At 45.9% G+C, this 22,396-nt stretch overlaps 1 protein-coding gene across 1 annotated transcript in view; it reads left to right on the top strand.

The window, feature by feature from the left end:
• Positions 1–13,340: 13,340 nt before the first annotated feature.
• The window catches only part of ELOVL4 (ELOVL fatty acid elongase 4), a 30,708-nt gene continuing 21,652 nt past the window's right edge, over positions 13,341–22,396 (top strand). The window contains exon 1 of the mRNA XM_074150841.1: positions 13,341–13,437. Within this exon, the coding sequence (XP_074006942.1) occupies positions 13,341–13,437 (97 nt within the window). The remainder of the gene's footprint in view (positions 13,438–22,396) is intronic.

Here is a 22,396-nt window from a genome sequence, read left to right as displayed (position 1 = left end):
CAGAGGACTCCAGAGCTGGACACAGTGCTCCAGGTGGGGTCTCCCCAGAGCAGAGCAGAGGGGCAGAATCCCCCCCTCGCCCTGTTGGCCACGCTGCTTGTGATGCAGCCCAGGAAGCGGGGGGCTTTCTGGGCTGCCAGCCCACGTTGCCAGCTCATGTTGAGCTTCTCATCCACCAACACCCCCAAGTCCTCCTCCTCAGGGCTCAAATGGTGCTTCTTTGCTGAAAGGCTGGATTCTGCAGAATCAAAAAAAAGTGAATCGTAGGGACACGCAAATGTCTCGAGTATGTGGGACAGGTATTTGACCCTTGCCCTGTCGTTCTGTCTTTAGTCAGCCTGGCCACATCTGCACTGAGTTTAAGGTATGACTACTGTGAAGACATCGGGAATTACCCTGTGCTCACCACACCTCAACCTATTTACCTTGAGCAGAGCGGAAGCAAGCACCATATTACACTGTTTGTATGGATTTGGGAGCCACACCTTGTTATTACCTTATCTTTGGGCTATGATTGTGAGGCATCCTCTGGTATTTACATTTATGCCACTGTTTTTCTCTGCAACCTGGGACGGCTTCTTTAAGATGCTATGGCTGCATTTCTTCATCTCTAAATTGGGGGCAATGCTTTCCTCATGAGATTGCTATGAAGCCAAGTTAATTAATGTTTATAAAGCACACAGAGGATATCTGGGGTGAATGAAATAGATACATGAAAAGTATTCTTATTATTCATAATAGGACAGCACATTCTTCTTGTAAGGAGGGACAGGTTGCCCAGAGAAGCTGTGGCTGCCCCATCCCTGGAGGGGTTCAAGGCCAGGTTGGACGGGGCTTTGAGCAACCTGGTCTGGTGGGAGGTGTCTCTGCCCAGGGCAGGGGGTTGGAACTGGATGATCTTTAAGGTCCCTTCCAACCCAAACCATTCTATGATTCTATGTACACAGAGAATATCCACGCTGGCTCAGAATGGGTTAAGGTTACCTAAAATATGTATAAGGGTGGGATTCATTTTATTTAGCCATCCAACACTTAGGTATCTCACCTAGTCACTGGTCTAGGCTCTTCATAGTATTGATAGAGACAGGAAACCTCAGACTATGGGATGGCAGAATGCATCTTGCTCTGCCAGTGTCTATTTCTCCTCGTTGGGTGTGAAACCTGGAGTAGTTCATACAAGATACAGAGGTGCCAAGGTAAAGTGAGATTAATCACAGACTTACCATTTTGCTCAATCAACTGCTGCTACATATTATTTATTCAAAAGAATGATATGGCTAAAATATTGCCTATGTAAGATGATAAAAATTATACAAGCATGTATATGCTCTGCCATTGCACATACAATCATAGAATCATGGAATAGTTTGGGTTGGAAGGGACCTTTAAAGGTCTTCTAGTCCATCCCCCCTGCAATAAGCAGGGACATCTTCAACTAGATCAGGTTCCTCAGAGCCCCATCCAACCTGATCTTTTATGTCTCCAGGGATGGGGCATCTTCCACCTCCCTGGGCAACCTGGGCCAGTGTTTCACCACCCTCATCTTCAAAAATTTCTTCCTTATGGTTATTATCATGCTGTGCTGTTGGTTGTACAGCCACGACACAGGAGCATCACCTAGAAACTCCGAGTCCTGCAGGCATGAGCTCAGGTTTCTTTGTCAAAGGCACGGCAAGCCCTAACCACAGAAATCAAATACGCGGCAAGAATCTATTTAAACTCAACATCAAAGCCGAGCTCATGTTTGGTAAAAGGAAAGGAGGAGTAGGGAGAGGTGAAGGAGGTGGAATCACCTCAGGTACCATTTAAACAGCGGTAAGATCAGTGAATCATTATTAGAGGTCACTATACCTATATAGGGATATTTTCTTGGCAGTCTCTACCCATAACGTGGACCAGATGCTGTTTTCCATGGCCTCACCTCCCATGGCCAGAGCAGTTTTCACACTGGCATGGCAGAGGGGTTGGAAACTGCCAATATCCGACTTGCCTATAAGGTATTTTTATCCAAGGCTGGATTTTTATCCAGTTGCCTTTATCCAGGTACCTTTACCTTACCTACTGTGTCCTCGCTGTAGGTGTAGGTGATTTCTAGCATACAAGTGGCCGAGTTCCTCATTGCTACGGCATTACAGATAAACTATTATAATTTGAAATTAATAGAATATATGGCGTTACAGATAAATTATTATTATTTTAAATTAATAGAATATTTTTTAAACTTCCTGCAATCCATAGTTGTTATACACTGGGTGCATTCCACTCATGGATGAAATTCCATTCATACAGGTACTAGACATACAGAATATTCAGATTTTAGGATATACTGAAAGTTATTCCGACATGTTTAATATTGTCAGGCAAGAAAAAACCCTACACATTTATAGGGAATCTGAACCCAAGTGGCAATAAGAGTTGCTATATATGTTATACATGGTTTAGTATTTGATTTTCTAAATAAAGCAGGCTTGCAAACAAGACTCCATATCCCTCATGTGATGGCCATGAGGGATATTCTGGCTGTATTGTTACTACTATTATTAATAACTATTATTGCGACTGTTCAGTCGTTTCTGACACATTAAATACAAAACAAGTGGGACAGAATACCACTTGCCTTCCACCGCTTCACAAGTCACCAAGTAAAGCTCTCACACTTGAAACGCTGGAAGTAATATGAGAATTAACTGGATACAGATCTTTAAATATAAACACGGGAGTGGAGAACTCACCATCCAAGAGTATTAAAATATTAAAATAGTTGGTCAAATAACTCTCTGAAATATTAAAGTTGATTTTTTTCCCTGCTTGAAACACTCATTAATTTCAAGTGCATTAGAAAAACGTGTCCAAACGTTAAATTGGTTGATTTCACAAACTTGTCACTCATTAACATGGCGTGGATTCAGGACTCAATTTAAAAGGCAGAAATAGGATCCTGTGAGAAAGAAAATAAATGTGTAAGCGATTATTGTCCATCAACCCAGTATTATGAAGTACAGATTTTGTCATATAGCCTTGCTATGTGAAGATCAAAAGTCTGACAGATAAAGGTAATGGTATAGAATCATAGAATGGTTTGTGTTGAGAAGGGACTTTAAAGATCATTGAGTTCCAATCCCCCTGCCCTGGGCAGGGACACCTCCCACCAGACCAGGTTGCTCCAAGCCCCATCCAGCCTGGCCTTGAACCCCTCCAGGGATGGGGCAGCCACAGCTTCTCTGGGCAACCTGGGCCAGGCTCTCACCACCCTCACAGCAAAGAATTTCTTCTTAAGATGTAATCTAAATCTCCCCTCTTTCAGTGTAAAACCCTTCCACCTCGTCCTATGGCTCCCCTCCCTGATCAAGAGTCCCTCCCCATCTCTCCTGGAGCCCCTTTAGGGACCGGAAGGGGCTCTAAGGTCTCCCCAGAGCCTTCTCTTCTCCAGAATGAACCCCCCCCAACTCTCTCAGCCTGTCTTCATAGGACAAGCTATAAGGACATAGGACAGTATATAAGATGAAGCTTCTCTAGGTGCATGAATTGCATGAGTTTATGAAAAAAAATAGAAATGCAAAAATTACCTAATTTAAATTACATAGATTAACAAGTAGTTAATTGGCAGAACAGAAAGGGTAACTGCAAATGGCGTAGTAAGACCATTTCTGAGATACCATGGACAGACCTGGCACTCGCATTCCTAGAAAAATACTGAAATCTCACAAAAGCTTTGGTGAATGATATAACATCTGGAATATATGCCTAACAGTCGTAGTCAGACCAATGTGGTTTGCAATCCAATAAAAAATCAAGAGGTTACTAAATGAAGACCTATGAACACTGACAGAGAAGCGATTGCTGAGAGTAGACTTACCTATACAACAGGGCAGAGAGAAGTGCAGGTGGTTAAAAGCTGCAACGGGACATTCAGACAAGAAAAAATTATAATAAACAACAATAAAAATTATAATACTTTAAATAGATGATAAATGGAAACTCTTGTATGCCACAGAGAGAAAAGGTACGATTTTCCTTTTGCTTTGCTGCAGGAAGTTAACTGGATGTTACTTCACCCAGTCTGGGCTGGAAAGAGAGTGGAGATGGTGACACCAAGCAAGAGGGATGTTCCAGCTCCTCCTTGCCATGACAACCAGGAGGTCTGAGGACCACGTCCTCTGTGCCGCAGCTGCTGACGAGTTCTGGTTATTACCTGGACCTGCACCTTGGCAGAATTATCTGCTGTGTTCCCTGTGACAGTAAAAGAGAGGAGACAGATCCTCTTACCATCAGATACTGTCCTGCGGAGTGTTGTTCTTCAGGTACCAATATTATACTGCGTAAAACTGTAAAAAAATTAGAAGTATGATTGATTTTCTGTAGCTAAACAGCCTCTGTGGAGTTTGAGTATACCCCTAGCCCTGTACCTACAGACACCCTTTCTGGAGCACGCTGCTATAGTGTATGCTACTATATCCCATATGTACATCTCTAAACTTCAGGCTGTATGATAGCCATTTCCACGTTCAGAGCTAACTGGGCACTGTTATTTTTTTTTCCTTACCCAGCGTCTGAAGTATGTTATATTGCATTACAGCAACTTTTTTTTTCTGTAATACACTCTAACAACTGGTCTTTTTAAAGGAGTGTGGAAAATACAGATAAATTGCATCATCCATAGTTTCTCTGACATACTAAAAAATTTATTTGAACAGCAAAGGAACTGTTTTCCTTCCCCAGAAGGTTATGCTACCAAGTAGCTACAGTCTTAACATATTCCATGCTTTCTTAAATTCCCTTTTTAATGTTTCAGACAAGATTCTTCAGTGCTGAAGTAAGGCTGATCGCTCTGTCATTGAAGGATGTCCATAGAAGTCATTTCAAAGATAGATCAAATAGTCACAGATTGCTAAAAGCCACAAAGTCTATTGGAGAATTACCGTTCGCTGGCTTCTCCTGTTGTTACTTCCTATGCTGTTAATAGAATAGAATAGAATCATAAAATCGTAGAATGGTTTGGGTTGGAAGGGACCTTAAAGATCATCCGGTTCCAATCCCCTGCCCTGGGCAGGGACACCTCCCACCAGACCAGGTTGCTCAGTAGAAATAGAATAGAATAGAATAGAATAGAATAGAATAGAATAGAATAGAATAGAATAGAATAGAATGTTTCAGTTGGAAGGGAACTACAAGGATCCATCTAGTCCAACTGCCAAACTCCTGTCCAGCCTGAACAGCCCTGTGGTTGGGTTCGTTTCAGCTGCTGCTATGTGGAGTGTGGAAACTCAGAAATTTGAAGTGAAATCAATGAGGCACACAAAAATAATAATAAGAACCTGCTACATGCTGGCAAGGGTGTACTTACATTTAAATATCATCATGTGTTACCTAGCACTTCCTCAGGCTCTGTTCTTAAGAACAAGTTTAAAAGTTTTAGCAATGTACAGAGAAAGCTGTACAAGTCCATGCCGGGGGTGCTGTGAGAAATAGCACCAGCCTCAGCTCACCATCAGTCCCCTCAGATTGGAGCGCTGGCGTTTACTAAAAGTGATTAAAATTAACATCTGGAGTTAAGGGAGGGAAGATTTAACTTCAGGAGTTGAAGGCAAATCCCAGTAGGTTGGAAGGGATCATGAGATCATCTGCTCAAACCTTGGACAACTTTGAAGTGGGAGCAGGTTGCTCAGGCCCTTTGGTTGGGTTCTGAATATCTAGAAGAGTCACTAGAGTTGTGACTCTTACCCTGGGGACAGGTGACTTCATTACAACCAGGGCTTTATAATCCTGGTAATACCTTCCCGAGTATTTATTGCCTCTTGGGCTGAGTGTGGACAGCAGCTTGGAGAAGATACTTTCAAGGTCCTTTACAAGTAATGGCTGTTCTTCTGGTTTCAACCACTAAATATTCTTATGTTGTATTATCTTTTTCTGCTCTTGTTTCGTTCTCTTACACACACACACACAACTACTACAAAAATTTCCCTTGAGAACCCTGCCAACTCAAAAGCTTTAGAGCAGCCACTGCATGAAAATGTACAAGAAAACTCATACATTTTGTGAAAAATTTTGAATGTCACTATAGAGCATAGGGAACGGCCTGTCTTATATGTGTCCATCTTCACTTTTCAGGTTCTTTCAAAGTGTGGTCCTGGGGCTCATGCCCGAACTGATCATCCCCGAGTATGGTGCTGGTGAGACCAGAGAACCACAGATTTATACCAGTGAGTGGACAAGATTTACCTAACTTAAAGGAGATCCCAACATTTTTTTTTCTATTCCATTCCAAAGAGCTGGAACTGGCATTGCTTTTCTCTAGGCTTGATTCATCATACAGACAATGAAGTCAGTAATACCCACTTATCTCAGTAGGGTGCTATATGGCTGACCCGCTGCTTATAAAATCATAGAATCACAGAATGGTTCAGGTTGGAAGGGACCTTAAAGTCCATCCAGTCCCACCCCCTGCCCTGGGCAGGGACACCTCCCACCAGACCAGGTTGCTCAAAGCCCCATCCAGCCTGGCCTTGAACCCCTCCAGGGATGGGGCAGCCACAGCTTCTCTGGGCAACCTGTTCCGGTGTCTCACCACCCTCACAGCAAAGAATTTCTTCCTGAAATCTAATCTAAATTTCCCCTCTTTCAGTTTAAAACTGTTACCCCTTGTCCTATGGCTCCCCTCCCTGATCAAGAGTCCCTCCCCATCTCTCCTGTAGCCCTTTTAGGGACCGGAAGGGGCTCTAAGGTCTCCCTGGAGCCTTCTCTTCTCCAGGCTGAACACCCCCAACTCGGCCTGTCCTCACAGCAGAAGGGCTCCAGCCCTCTGAGCATCTTCGTGGCCTCCTCTGGACCCGTTCCAACAGGTCCATGTCCTTCCTGTGCAGAGGACTCCAGAGCTGGACACAGTGCTCCAGGTGGGGTCTCCCCAGAGCGGAGCAGAGGGGCAGAATCCCCCCCTCGCCCTGTTGGCCACGCTGCTTGTGATGCAGCCCAGGATGTGGGGGGCTTTCTGGGCTGCCAGCCCACGTTGCCGGTTCATGTTGAGCTTCTCATCCACCAACACCCCCAAGTCCTTCTCCTCAGGGCTGCTCTCAATCAATGTGGCAAACGCTTCCATGTCATCTTCTGGGGGTAGGACAAGGGGAGCCTCATGCAGACTGGCATTCAGGCTGCCCATCAAGAGCGTAGGGATCTACAGAATGTCTCCCCGGCAAAGCGGAAGGGGGAGCGTGCACGGGGTCACACAGGGTTGACACAGCCTTTCTGTAACTCAATTTGCCACAGTTTTGGCCTCTCCCCATCACACAGACAAGGGGTATGCCCAGCACCGTCGTTCCCACCCCTCCTCACACAGTTACAGCCGGAGACAGCGTAATCGCGCATGGCTTGCCTAATCAACACCCCTCCACCTAACTATATTGCCATAAGTGGCTTCTGCAGGGGACTGTGCCCTATATTTCAGGCCATTACTCGTGCAGTAGCAAAGGTGCAAAATCATCCCTCCAAACAGCTACACGCCTTCGGGAGGCCGACACACCCAGCGGAGTGGGTGCAGTAGCAGTGACACACACCTCTGGAAAAGGCTGGATTTGGGAGTTAGCGAAGGTGCTGCAGATCTGACTATACATGTTGGGTGCCGTTTCAACACAGTGCCCTCAAAACATCAGCTGATGGTTGGGCATAGCCGTGTTCTCCAGCGTGTACACATACGAAGCCCTCGTTGCAAAAGCCGGCTTGCCACACCTCGCAAATGATAGATGCTGTGACAGATATCACCGCAGTTAAAAATCTCAGCTGTGTAAAAGGATGAGAAACCAGGCAGGAAAAAGTATCAGGAAGGCAGAAGGAGGTAGCGCCCGAACAGGGTTTTATCATCCTTGTGCCTGTGAAACACTCATTTTTAAAGGAAGCTGAAATACGGGCATCTGCTGAGTATACAACACACCTCCTACACTGTGTTAACTTCTTGGTTAGGGTGAGTTCCCTTAATTATAAATAAATCTCTCCGAATGGTGCTGGGAAGCACTGGACTAAAGGCTCTTCTTCTGGGCCAGTGGAGAACAGCAGCAGTTTAAACTGGGTGCAGCCCAGCACCGCAGGGCAACGCTTCCAGTCACGGCTCAGATTTGCAGTAAACGGGGTTAGTTCTAGAGTTTAAAGCTTGTAAACATAATGGAGTCAAACCGTACTTATATTTACTTAGGAGTAAAACCTGGTGTAGCTTGGGAGAAAGCTGTCCCCAGCTTCCCATGTCTTCTCAGGAACAATTTTTGGGGCAGAAAGATAGAGAAAGAACATTAATAAGTATGTAGAGCCCTGTGGAAACAAAAGTTGTGTTTACTTCACTAGGAATTCCTTCTGTTGGATCTGGCCCTTGAGCGTCTAATCCAGGTTATTAAACATATTATAATTCTGATATTTGAGGTAGAGCCACAGCAAAAATGGCTGACGTCCAAAACGAAGTTTTGAAGCTGGTACAGACCAGAAGTCAAACTCGGGACTGGCGCTGGCAGACGCAAGTGAGGTGGAACCTAGTGGGAATTTACATCAAAGGTAAGATTTGGGCAAAGCCTGCACCGAGTATTAACATCTCTGGGTACTTTCTGATGCATCATTCCAATTTATGTGGTTTGGGGAAAAGCTGCTTTGATGCAGCTGAATGTATGAAAGGACAAGTGTCATGTAGCAGACGGTTTAGAAGACAAAAGGGCTGGCTCTGTTTCAGATCCTACCAAAGGCTCCCCGTGCAAAAGCCATGTAATCCCTGTGTGCTGGAGTTACCCCACCTCAAATTATGGAGTTAACAACAGGTTTCGCAATAAACCCCCAAAAAATTAACTCGTGCTGAAAGACACGTTGTTGGTTTAAATTTTTTGTTTTGTTTTGTTTTTAATTATGGTCATTTTAAAATAGCCTCTTTCAAGAATGTTTGGTATAAAGCTGCCTTAAACCACTGAAGCAGATGATAGCAGTTTTACCACGGCATATGCATACGCTGGAGCCCGCACTTGTTAGTTCAAAGATGAGACAAGCTTTTTTGGCACAGTCCGCAGTCTTTACAGGCCGTATCAGCTAGAAAGTCACAGCGCAAGGAGCACATAAGTTTGACGGTCTGGGCAAGAAAATCCCATGTACTGCAAATTGATGTGCTAATTTATTTCATCATCTTCCCTCTTAGAGCATTGATGGAAGCAAATGGAAAAAAAAAAAACCCATATGCTAGTTCAGTAGTTAAAGTAATCACAACACATTTCTGAAGTCTTTTGAACAATTAAAATTTGGTCACGCTTAAGGCATATAATACTTTGTTTGCCTTCTTTACTGAATCCTGCTTCAGCAGGGGAGTTGGACTAGATGATCTATACGGTCCCTTCCAACTCTAAAAAAAAATTCAGTGAAATTCAGTGAATAGGTTGTCCCTTACTACATGGTATAACATTTAGATTTTCTGTCAAATGCATTGATTTGAGCACTTTTATGGTTTCCCACCAGGCAAGTTCCTGGTTGTTGTGATTCTCTTTGTAGCAAAGAGAAGGCAAAGTTGTTTCACTGCTGGCTTTGTCTTTTGGGGGTGATCACTGGTGGCAGTGATCTGCTTTCTTCCTACTATGCTTCCAAAATATTGTCCGACATATATTGCATTTCACTTTCCCCTTGCAGCAATCTCATTGCTAACCTGCCACAGAACCTGAGGGGGAATATTTTCAATTAGCGCAGAAGCATCTGCTCATTCATCAAACATTACAGCAGAATATGCTTCCCTGAAATTCAGGAATAAATGCTTTTTTACGTGCATCACCAAACGCACAGGTCATCTGAGCTTTGTAACATTCCTACGGCTATTTATTTGTGTCGTGAAGTAGCAGCAAACGGCTTGGAACAGTCCTGAAATGAAGTATCTCGTTGGGGTTTGTTTTTTTTTTACAAAAAAGGCCTGGAAGGAATAGAAAGAGTTTGTGTCTCAGATGGGAACTGGGAGGAGACAGTCAGGGCGGGCTGTCCCACAGCTCCCTGTTCCCTTCTGCACCTTTCCCGCACCACGTAACCCTGCCTGCTGCCAGCACAAGCACTGGACTTCACTAGGAATTCTATTGTCGGACGAACGGCCTGAGTTCCTCTCAGGGAAGTCACCTGCCATGGGCCTGCCTTCTCCCAGCGGGAATTTGCCCACCTGAGATGCCCAGGTTTTAAGGAACATGTAGATTACCGAGTAGAAAATGACAACACTGGCTAATTAATGATACTTAAAATAATCTTCTTCTGACAACCACACTGCTTCAATGGCCTTTGGATGCCTTCCTCCTCCTGCTCTCTTTCAGCAGAAGACATGGGTCTCAGCTTTCCCAGAAGCTGTGGAAACATCCTGCGGGGTGCACAAACCAGCTGGGATGCACTTGGAAGACCTCAGACACAGACCTAATTTTCAAAGCGGGTCTGCGTGCCCGCAGGCTGGAAGTTAAACTAAGGAGAGTGGTTTGTCCTAAACTTTGTCCCATATTTTTAAAGCCCATGTCAAAGCCCAGCAGAAGTTACCGCGGTCAGATTGTTCATCTTCTCCCTGTTCACCAAGCTCTGCAGCTCCGCTGTGGCTCTTTTCAAGGCTTAATTGCTCTGTAAAATTATCTGTGTACAATCATATTGCCAATACAAAGGAATTAATTGCAATCAAGGAAAGTTATCTAATCTGAAACGGATGAAACAGTAAGCTGGGTCATATAAATGTTTTATAAACAATAATTATTGGTGTCAATTGTGCAAAAAAGACTGCCATAGAATAAATAAATAATCATTTTAATAAAGAAGTAAACACATCTAAGCTATAATATAAATAATTATTATGAGGAATATGTATTAATAGTGCTAATAGATCTTGTTCCTTTTTGTTCTTTGGTAGACCGTGTCTCTTTATTCGTTGTGCTGGTGGCACTCTGCTTAGTCCACACCTTGCCTGACATCGGGGACGGCAGAGGAGTGCAACCCTTTGTCACGTTGATTCATTCAGTAGCCCGTTCAGCTTCAAACATGTGGCCAAGGCAAATGGCCATAGACCAGTCTGAGGATTATGACTCATTATTCTGGTTTACATGAGAACGTTAAGAAAAGTCCTGGCAAAGTTAGACAATGCCAACCACGCGTCAGGTTTCTAACTGCCCAACAATCCGCTGCTGTGGTTTCACCTGAAGGAGGCACAGGAACCACAGGTAACACCTCACTCTCCACCAGCAGGTTGGTGTTGACCGTGCCGTACCACCCAGTGACAGGTCCATTCCAGAGCTCTCACCGGACCTCCTGCCATCAGAACAAAATGTAATTCAAGTCAGTGCAATTCATGCGGAGTTTTTGATCGGCTCTTCTCATGGGAGAGAAGTAGCGGCTGTCCATACATCAGCCTGTGGCAACCTTGCTTCAGCTCCAGCTTTCAGGCAGCGCTGGGATAAGCCGGACTTCCCTGTCCCTCCAGCGGTTGACATCGCTCCTCTTCCTTTTCCCAGCGCAGGCGATCCCTTCTCCCAAACGCCTGCTGGTTTCCAACCTCTGGGCGCAGCGGCGATGGTCAGCGTGACTCTCCCATCCATAGGGCTGGGATCGCAGCAGCCGGGGCGGTCCAGGAGCTCGGCGGAGGGTGACTCAGCCAGGAGGAGGAGTGCGAGCTGCTCTCACCACGACCAAGTGACAAGGAGTGACACCGAGTGCCGGTGCACTAGGGGAGGGAGAGGCAGATACCATCTGGTCTGCTGTCTGCCAGGAGGAAAGCCGGCAGCTCGGGTGGAGCAGCTCCCCTCCTGTCCCTTGGTGGGAAAACCGAACCCAAAGGGTGTCGTGGAGCCATCCATCCACACCACGGGGATCGTGGGAGAGGGAGGGCAGAGAGACAGGAGGAGATAAGAGGCAAAGGGTGTGGGGACCAGCTGGTGCACCCACAGCAGGCAGAGGGTTCGTCAGGGTTGAAACGTAGGGTGCAGAAATGGATAAACCGGGATTGCCCCCATGGCCCTGCCAGCCTTTGCCATGGTGGCTCCTTCCCCTGCAGACCCCAGCGATGGTCCGGGCGGGCAAACCTCTCTGCACCATGGAGCGACCATAAAGCCTTTGGTCCAGGAAATGGAGAGTGCCCAAAGGCACCTCGGTGGCACCGGGAGGAGGCTGGGCAAGTTGCTGGTCAGGGAAATGCCACTGGCCACCGCCGGTGGGGCAGGGAGATGGCGAGATCCTGTTGCCATTGCTGGTGTGATCAGTGCTGGGAGGGGAAGGGACGGTGGCAGCGGCTTCTTGTGGCAGGGTCAGCTGCAAAGCCCACACCTCGGTACCAACAGCTTGAGGTCCAGTCCCTAAAGGGGCTCCAGGAGAGATGGGGAGGAGTCTTTATCACGGAGTGGAGCGATAGCACGAGGGGTAACGGTTTTAAACTGAAAGAGAGGAGATTTAGATTAGATATTAGGAAGAAATTCTTTGCTGTGAGGGTGGTGAGACCCTGGCCCAGGTTGCCCAGAGAAGCTGTGGCTGCCCCATCCCTGGAGGGGTTCAAGGCCAGGTTGGATGGGGCTTGGAGCAACCTGGTCTGGTGGGAGGTGTCCCTGCCCAGGGCAGGGGGTTGGAACTGGATGATCTTTAAGGTCCTTTCCAACCCAAACCATTCTATGATTCTATGACTCTACGGTGGGCGCTGCTCAGGCCGGTGCCTTGGCCGGTCCGTCAAGGTGAAGCGAGAGGGGAAGGAGAGAAGATGAAAAATGCCAGGAAGATCTTGGCAATAAAAGCTGACTGAAATATTTATTCCCCCGACTGGCGACACCATACCTATTTGACAATAAAAGCCAAACTGAGATAATAAGCACCCCTTTCCCACCCCGCACGCCCACTCAGGGGGAGAAGAGGGGGTCCCCAAGGCGCCGCCGGGGCCGCCCTGCACCTGCTCTCCCCTCACAGCGGCGGGGGGGGGCGACGGGCCGCACTGCGCCTGCGCGGCCGGGGCCGGGGCCGGGTCCGTGCCGCCGCGCGCCCCGCCGGGCAGCCAACCCCGGGGGTCACGTGACGCCAGCGCCCCGCACCGCGGAGCGGGCGCTGCGGAGCCGCCGCCGCCGCCGCTTCCCCTTCCCACCCCCCCGCGCCCCGCTCCCTTCCTCCATCCCTCCATCCCGCCTCCGCCTCCTCGCCCTCCTCCCTGCCCGCCGGGCACGGGAGCCGGTGACGGGAGCGAGGCGGAGTCTGGAGGGAAGATACCGAGAGATAGAGATTTAAATCACATCCCCAGCTGTAGAAGGGCGGCAGCAGCAGCAGCCCCGGCGCAGAGGCACGGACGCACGCCCCGAGAGAGAGGTCTGCCGGCTCCGCCGCCGCCGCTGCTGCTGCTGCTGCTGCTCACCATGGGTGCCGCCGCCGAGCCCCCCCGCCCCTTGGGCCTAGTGTCCAGCGTGGTCAACGACACCCTCGAGTTCTACCGCTGGACTTGGAGCATCCGAGGTAAACGCGCCAGAGGCGGCGACCGCCATGGCTGTGCCCGGCATCCCCTCCCCGCCGGCTGTCACTGAGGGCGCAGCGCTTCAAAATGGCTCCGTCTCCCGGGAGACGGCGGCGCGCGGCCGGGGGGCAGGTTGAGGGGCGGCGGGCGGGCCTGGGCCGGTGTCCCCGGGCCTGCGGCGGGGATGGGGGGACGACACACACGGGGGCGTCCAGGCCCCTCCGCGTCCGCTTCTCCTCTTCCCGGGTGCTTCGTTTGTTTATCACCTGCCTTAATCCCGTGTAACGGCGCGGGGTGTCCTTTCGTGGCGAGGTGAGGGCGTCCCGTCCGTGTCGTGTGTGTGTGTGTGTGTGTGTGTGTGTGTGTGTGTGTCCCCTCAGCACCAGCACCCCGGGGCGCCGCAAAACCCGCTTCCCGCCGCCGCCGTTCCTGGGGTTCCCCCCTCGCCTTGGGGTGGCCGTGGCGGGAATCCGGTGTCGGAGGTAAGGGAGGCCCTCCGGGAATCCATCGGCGGAGCTCCGGTGGCTTCTGGAGGCAGCGGCATCGCGGGGAGCTCAACAAACTCAGGAGGAAACCATCGTTACCATCCACGCAGAAGCTCTTCCTTTTGCATTAAGTGCGCTTTTTTTTTTTTGGGGGGGGGGGGGGGGGGTGTGTGGTTTCTGCTGTTTTCCCCCCGTTTTCCATGTGCTCCGGTTTTTTTTTGGTTTTTTGTTTTTTTTTGCATCGGCACCCCATGAACCGCAGCGTGGAAGAGATGCTTGAAGGAAGAGGAAAAAATGTCTGGGAATATGGAGAAATGGGAAAAGCAGCTTTCGGTGCTGGGACAGCAGACGAGGCGGTGACTCGCTACGGTGACCGGTGGCCCTGCACGTGTTGGGTCAGCGTGAATGGCTGGGTCTCGGTGGCCAAATGACAGGAGCAGGGTCGAGTCGCAGCTTTCATATTTGCTATCACGAGTAGGCTTGAGCGGTTGGCAGAAGAATCACTTCTCTGAATGTTTTCTTCATTCATTCATTCATTCATTCATTCATTTATTTATTTATTTTCCGGTTGTCCACACAGGGATGAGGTCTAGGCTATTTTGATTTTTAAACCTAGAAATACCCGGAGCAAAACTCTGGAGGTGAACGCGGCTGTGGATGGATTTTGTGGCGGTGTGATAAGTGAGAATTGCGGGGCCTTCGTTACAGACGGGAAGCTCGCTACTGCATCAGCAGTCTTTTCTTTTCCGCCCCCCTCCCTGCTGCCATCTGTCAGATAATAAATTAATCTTATGTTATAGACAGAGAGCTCGCTTTTTTTTTTTTTTCCCCCCCACAAATTGCCTTCCCAGCCTATCTTCTGGGGTTTGCCATATTTTAAAAATTAAGCCTGCGTGCGTATTTTTTTTTTTTTTTCTTCTGTATTTAAAAGCTGCCAGAATATGAGATCAAATAAAAACGCTTGCAGCAGCACTGCATTGTAATCTACCAGTGTTTGCTCTTTTTCTCTGCCTCTTGCAACGTACAGTTGTTCATAGACTGCCAGGTAACGCATGAGAGAGATGCTGTTCTGGCCAATTAATAGCATTTTCAGATGGGTATAAAAATAGATGTGGGTACAAAGTTGATGTCCTTATGGATTACTTAATTTCTTTGGAAAAAGACTTAAGGTTCTGATATGTTTCCTGAATTTCAAACATGTTATTTAGGTCTGGACCGTGATTGTAGTAAGAAAAATGATCAGAGGGGGGGAAAAAAAAAAAGAGGGATGAAAAGACAAGTTTATGTAAGGAATGTCAAGATAAGTAACTTACATTAATACTACACCTAGAGCAAACTTTTATTGCTTCCTCATGCTTCTTTGGAGAATCTTAAGCAGTAGTAGGATGACATTGTGGTGGCATCTAAAATATGCTTAAGAGTTTTATTACTTTAAGAGTTTTAAATTGTCGCTCTGAGTTCAGTAGCGCTGCTGTTAAAACAGGATTCCGCTGTAGTGAAGTCCGTCGGTTGCGTTTTGCGTAAGGGGTGGAGAGTTTCTTGTTCAGGTTCTGGATTTCCGCGGATCCCTGCAAGGATAGTTCTGGATGGAGCCATCAAAAGCATGTTGCTGTTCTCCTTAATAGCCGGTAGTATGTAAAACAGGTTCTCCTTTAGTTTTTCACAGTCAAGCATGGATATAGGAAACATGTAACATCACTCAATGTAGTTACAAGGTAGCTCTGGATGAGAAAGTGGCATTTATGAGGCAATACTGCATTGCCATTTAATTAAATCATATCTTAATGCCCTAAGTTCTGCTTAAATGCCTGCGCTGCTGCTTTTCTGCATGTGTTTTCGTTCAGGAAAAAATTAATAGTCTCTATTTGCCACCTCTGAGGGAATCTATGTTAAAAATCATGAATTCAGCACTGTTACATGAATTCATGCAATTCACCTTTGTGTCAAGAGCTATGGCAGTGATGTTGCTCAACAGAAAACACAAATTATGGCACGCAAGACCATTGCCTAATGTTCAATATCATTAAATAAAAAAACTATACCACGCAGCAAAGTTGCTCAACCAATGATGCCATGCAATAGGATTACACAATAAATCATACTGAAACACTACTACACAGCAAAATTACACAATAAAATGTGAAGAAATTTTATTCCCACTACTACTCCTACACAAAGATTTCTCATTCATATAAAAGCAAATTTACTTATTCTGTCCAGTTCTTGCTTCCCTTTAGTTATTGGACACCCAAGTCTGACTTTAGCTCTGTTCTCAGCAGGATCCAGCAGGATTGTCCTGCCGGCAGGTGTTTTCCAATGCTGCCCTGGGCTCCTGTGATGGGACTTGTGTAGAACTGTGCCGGGATGTCCCACTGAGTCTTGTGCTGCTTTATTTTTGTGCCATAAAGGCTTGGTCTTGTTCCTCCCCTGCTTTGTGCTATTTAAAAAGCAACTGACCTTTTCTGAAGGAAAAAAAAAAAAGAACCCTAAAAAGACTGAGTATATGATAAGCCTAACTAGATTTTGTTTGAATGATGTCACTATTTTTTTAGCATTAAGTGTTCTATCTAAAGCAGGTTTTCTTGTGGTTTTGTTTGGGTTGGTTTTTTTTTGTTGTTGTTTTGCTTTTTAAATCTTGCATTTGGGAATAATAACAGTATTCTGTGACTTTTTCCCCATATATATTATCAAATACATTTTCAGCCTTAGCTTAATGTACTTTTGCATGTTAATTTGTTGAAATACTAGTTTTGTTTCTCTCCTTCCTTGACTGTCCTTTTAGACCCTTTTCACGAAAGCCTAAAATTCACTGTGGTCATATATTCACCAAGGAGATAATTTAGAAAGCCATAAACTTCAAGGAGCGGTAGAAAGGACAAAAACTCGGTCTCAGCAGTCATCAGGGGGGAAAAAAGGTGGTTGGGGGAACAGTTACTATCAGGAAAGATGATCTAGGAATGCCGTGGCATTATTTTTATACGGGCATGGGACCAGTAACATGTAATAGGTAGGGCAGGGCTTCCTCCTCTCTCTCTGCTTGGGTAGCTCGTTGGGGTTAGATCTGCCAGGAAGGATTAAGGGTATGATTAGATGACTGAGCAAGTGACTTAAAGGGAGGTTCCAGGCTGAGTCCGGGGGAACTATTAAGATGAATAACTTGGAACACGATCCAGGAAAGAAGAATGTGGAAATCTCAAAACACAGGTGAAGAGACCATCGGCAGTTGGGGAGGGGGCGTAGGAGGCTGTGGCTCAAAAAGGAGATTTGTTAAACCCTGTATCAAAAAGATTTATTTTAGGAACTAGTTAATTTGAATGTATTGAGCTAAAGAACAGGAGGATTTACCAACTTTGGGTGAGAATGCTTGTTCTTGCAGCTGAAAGTTAAAAGGAGGCAGGGCCATCCCAGGCTGTGTGGGATTGCTTTGGAACAGCAACTATTTACAGCTGTTGCAGTTAATAAGATTACAGACTTTTTCCATCAGGAGGAAAGGAGAGAGGAGAAAGATGCAAACTTTCACTTCAGTGGTAGGATAGTCTTATAAGTAGCATCTTGTTCAGGAGCAATATCAATCGTAGCTTTTATCAATTGGGTCAGAAGTGTAAGGCAATGAGGATGGGAAAGATGAGAAACTTACAGCTACTTGCCTTAAAAGTGATCAGGTGAAGCAGATTCCGTGGGAACTCAAATTGCCATAAAAACTTTTGCCAGGAAAATCTTGGGACTGAGTTAAGAATGCTCAGGAAATCCAGGTTCAGGTTCTTTTTCGGTCCACAGAACAGAACTGGAAGAAAATGCGCTTTCTTCCTCTTCGTCGTCCCTCGTTCTTTTCCCCGTGCAGAAACCGAGCGTGGCTAAAGGTTCCCAAATGTTTATGCTTGAGGAAAGTTCATTGGGGTGATCAGCAGAGCAGTGGGATTGTTTGAGTGCAAGTAGTACCTTGTTGTATTTGAGGATTTGTGCCAAAGCTGGAGGCAGGAAGAAACTCAATGAAAGTTCTTCAGAGAGTGACATGAGATGAAAGTTCATGAAGCCTGTTTCGCAGAAACAAAGAAGAATGTGCTCTAAACTTCCAGAGGGCTGGCTGAGCATCAGACTTGGTGATTTGGCACGACACTTGTCTCACAGGTAGAATTTTCTTCTCAAGGGACCAGTTTTTTCAATCTGTGACTGTATAAAACACAAGGATTGGATAGGAAGAAACACACCAGAAGCTGGAGAAGCTGGTGTAATTGGCTTTGGCTGTCTTGTGGCAGAAGCACAAAGAAAAAACAAGCAGCACTTGGAGAAGTTGATTATAGAAGTAAAGAATGTTAAAGACTAGATTATGTGAGTCTACTGTCAACCAAACTGAGCAATAGGAGCATCCCAGCTTACTCAATTTGTTTCATTAAGCATCACATTTAACTGCCTATCAGTGGAGGGAGGGACTTTATTAGGGAAGAAAAGCCAGCTGTCAGTATTGAAGACAATTTGCTGGGTGTTTGAGGACAATTCCATCCATGTTTCATCACCAGGAGATTTTATCCGATTGAGGAACTCACAAGACAGATAATCAGAACAAAACAGATACCAAGCACCTTTGGAAATGGAAGCATCTCTCAGAAAAGGACGTTATAGAGGTGGAAATGTCTGCTTAGAGATTTTTGAATCACCAAGCTTCAAGAACTTGAGCCTGAGGGAGTGGCCTGAAGCAAAGCTGACGCCATGGACAAGGAGCTGAGTTGCGACCTAAAATGAAGGAGGAAGAGTTGTAGGTGATCGCCTGTAACTCTCAGCTCCAGCAAAGAGATGAAACAGAAAAAAGCCTTTGAAGAGCAGCAGCAAGAATGTGATACAAACTTCTGTTTGAACACTCATCAGCATATTCCAGAAGCAAAAGGAAATGTTTGGACAAAATGGCAAGAACATAACCCAACTTCGGAAAATTCCTTTTAAAGCTATGTAGATAGCATGTCTTGAAATCTGTGGAGGAACTATGGTGTTACAAATACTCTTAAAGCAGATTCCGTGGAGCAAGGTCAGGAAACTGCTTTATACAGAATTTACAGGTTATTGCATGACCTTAGTGCCTACTGCAGGAGGTCAAATGTCTGGATGTTTCCAATTGCAGCCCACTGTAAATGGCGGCCGTGGAGTTCTTGACAGATCGTGTTTCTCGGCTAAGACTGCGTGCCATTAGTGAGATGCAAATCAACGTGTGGTCTTGGAGCCACGTACTGACACAGGAAGTGAAGAATTCTTGAGTAGTTGAAATATCTGTAGCATGGAGCAGATCACGGAATTGTAGGGGTTGGAAGGGACCTTTGGAGATCATCTAGTCCAACCCCTCTGCACTTGGTTATGTACATTGATTGAGCGTAGTGGTTGAACTGGTGTTTGTAGGTAGAATCACAGTATGGTTAGTGTTGGAAGGGACCTTAAAGATCATCGAGTTCCAACCCCCTGCCCTGGGCAGGGACACCTCCCACCAGACCAGGTTGCTCCAAGCCCCATCCAGCCTGGCCTTGAACCCCTCCAGGGATGGGGCAGCCACAGGTTCTCTGGGCAACCTGTTCCAGTGCCTCACCACCCTCACACTAAGGTGTCTCTGGTTGGAGAAACTTGATGAGAAGTTGGTTGTGGTAGTCATTCTGTATTTATGCTGTGCTTGTGGTGAAGAGGCATGTAGCAGGGCTATGAGAAGACCAGAAGAGGTTGTCTTCAAGGCAGCTGTTCTATACTGTCCTGTGCAACCAAGAAAGATTGTCAAAGGCTGCATAAGGACAATTAGTAGAGGAAAGTGTAGGAAACAGGTTGAGGTTCCTTTTAAGGCCTTGTGGATCAGGAGCTGTGAGGAGTGGATGAGGCAAGGCTCCACTTTTTCCTCTGCCGGTCCAGACAGGTTTTTGGAGTTACGAGATTCACATGGAAAGGATTAAGGGAGTACTTAGATGAAAGGCTCCAAGAAGACATGGAGAGAACTTTGGGAGTAAGAATTTACTAGGGTGTGAGACTGGGGTGGGGAGGAAGGCTGTGGTGTGTACTGAAGAGTTTTTTGAGGTAAGGCAAATGAAAAACTGGCACTAAATGAGAGTTCATTTAGCTAAAAAGAATTGGCCATAAAAAGAATTAGAGCTTTGGCTTTTAAAGGATGTTGATATGAGTGGAGTGTTCCTGGAGCACAGAAGCTGGGACGGTGTGCTTTTAAGGGCACATCTGATCCTTGAGGTAGGACTGCTCTGACAAATAAACTGTTGTGTGTTGTATGTATGGAAAGAGTTTTGCTTTCTCAAGCTGTAGTTGAAAACAAAGTTGAAGCTACCATTGGATTTCATAAGGAACTCTTGTGTGGGGGACTATCTGACTGACATCTCCTCTAGGAAGATGTTGATGGGGGGATACGTAGTTTCTGGACAACGGTACTCAATTTTGTCAAGTCTCAAGTGTTTCTGAGCGTATGGACTTCAAGGTCTTGGGGCATTTTAAGGAAATAAGTGAAGGCAGCTCTGAAATTCAGACCTGCTGAGTCTCGGGTGTCAGCTCTGTGGGTATTTTCAGGATTGCACCCTGGATCGTAGATTGCAAAGCAATAAGTAGCCCCAAGGCAAGCCTAGAGATGGGTTCAGTGCAATGTGTTTTGTATTAACTGCCATTGTGTGTGCTTGGATCTGAAGATAAACCTGAGCTAGTTTGCCTTTGTCTTGTGGAAGGTGAGGGGGATTAAGCGACCTCAAATTTGGCTTGCATTCGATGCAAGATAATGGCTCGCCTGTGGGCATGGACTGCTCTTGGTTGTGTCAGGTCCACTCACTTAGGTGCCTGCAACTCAACTCCTTTCTTTGTGTACTTGAATAATTTCAGTGGTTTGATCCTTAACTCCTGCCCTGGAGTCTTCTCTCTCTCCATGGCGTTGTGTTTGCTTGTACCATGAGATTCTTTCCTAGTTTCTCTCCGTCCATCCACCTCCCACATGTATGCCTCTGTTTCAGCATCATCGTGGACTGTTGACTATTTGGTTTTTTTTCCATCGTATTTTCCTATTCCTCTTATCTCTTTCTGCAGTATCTTCTTCCTGCTGTTGTATATGTTATGCTTCAGTTTGCATGACCTTGATGTTTTTCTATTATTTTTTTTTCTCTGCTTATAGATATAATTCCCTTGTTTCCCTCTCCCAGTTATAGCAAGCATGAGAGATCATTTTATTGCTTTATTGCTCACAGAATGTTGCTGGAAGAATGGAACTTACAACCCATGTCCTTCACTTTTTCTGCTGAGCCAGTAAATCTTAATGCTCTTGACGAGATTTTATGTCCTTCTATTTCCAGATCATCTTTGTAACATCTTGTTTTTAAATGGTTTAAGATACTCTAAAGGGTAAAAACCATGGGCGCTGAATTAAATTATTGGGCTGTAAATAGGAGACTTCATAACCATGTTTTCTGGGTTTATACTTAATATTTAGTGGTTTAACAGGACAAATATGACCAATAGAAATACTTACACATGGAGTACCCCAAAGTACTTTCACCTCTAGGTCAGATTTTCTTCTACTCTGTCTAATCTCAGTTTCAGCAATCCATGAATTTTGATCCAGAGTGAGAAACTATTGCAGAAACCATTAGAGAAAGCTTAGATTTTGGGGGCCATGTGTTACCATGAAAGGTAAAACACGACTGTAGAAGCGAAGAGACTTAGTTGTAGCACCCGTTTGGGTATGGATTTTCCAGCTGCCGAGCTGATGGTTTTGCTACTGTATACTTGGCGAGTGAAAGATTCAGACACTGATCATTCTTCTGGTCATCTTTGAGTATAAGAACATTTTCCTATTAAGTTCATGTTCTGAAAATCAGCATTTCAAAATTAGTCTGGTTTTTTTGGGTTTGGGGTTGGTTTTTTTCCCCCTCTCCCTAGATTTGTCATTTTTGCTGCTTGTCAAAGGCACATTGAGCAAGTAAATTCTGAATCTTTTGCTGTGTTATTTTTCTCTGGAGGCTTTGACTGATGTACTTACGTTAGGCTAACAGAAGACCTAATGAACCTCACAACTGTAGATTTTACTTCTCCCCTGAACTTTGAAGAGAAGAGCTAATATATTTCAATAACTCCTTGTGTAGTTTTTACTCAAAACAGAATTCCCACCTCATTCATCCTTCTGTAAAACCAAATTGATGACCAGCATCCTTGTGCTGATGCAAACAGAAAAAACAAGTAGTTTATCAGAGAGATTTCAGTGCAGCTCCTTGCAAATGTTCTCCCATGGCTTTCTGGTATTATTTTTAGGTAGATTTCACTTGCCATTGCTGTTTCTCATACATGTTACGCCCCATCCCTGGAGGGGTTCAAGACCAGGCTGGATGGGGCTTTTACAACCCGGTCTGGTGGGAGGTGTCCCTGCCCATGGCAGGGGGGTTGGAACTGGATGATCTTTAAGGTCCTTTCCAACCCAAACCGTTCTATGATTCTGTGTTCAGTCACTGCATCTAGGAGTCTGTAA

This window comes from Numenius arquata, chromosome 7, assembly GCF_964106895.1.
Source record: "Numenius arquata chromosome 7, bNumArq3.hap1.1, whole genome shotgun sequence".
NCBI classification, from domain to species: Eukaryota; Metazoa; Chordata; class Aves; order Charadriiformes; family Scolopacidae; genus Numenius; species Numenius arquata.
The sequence above is the reverse complement of the archived record's forward strand: the minus strand, read 5'-3'. Positions and strand labels throughout refer to the sequence as shown.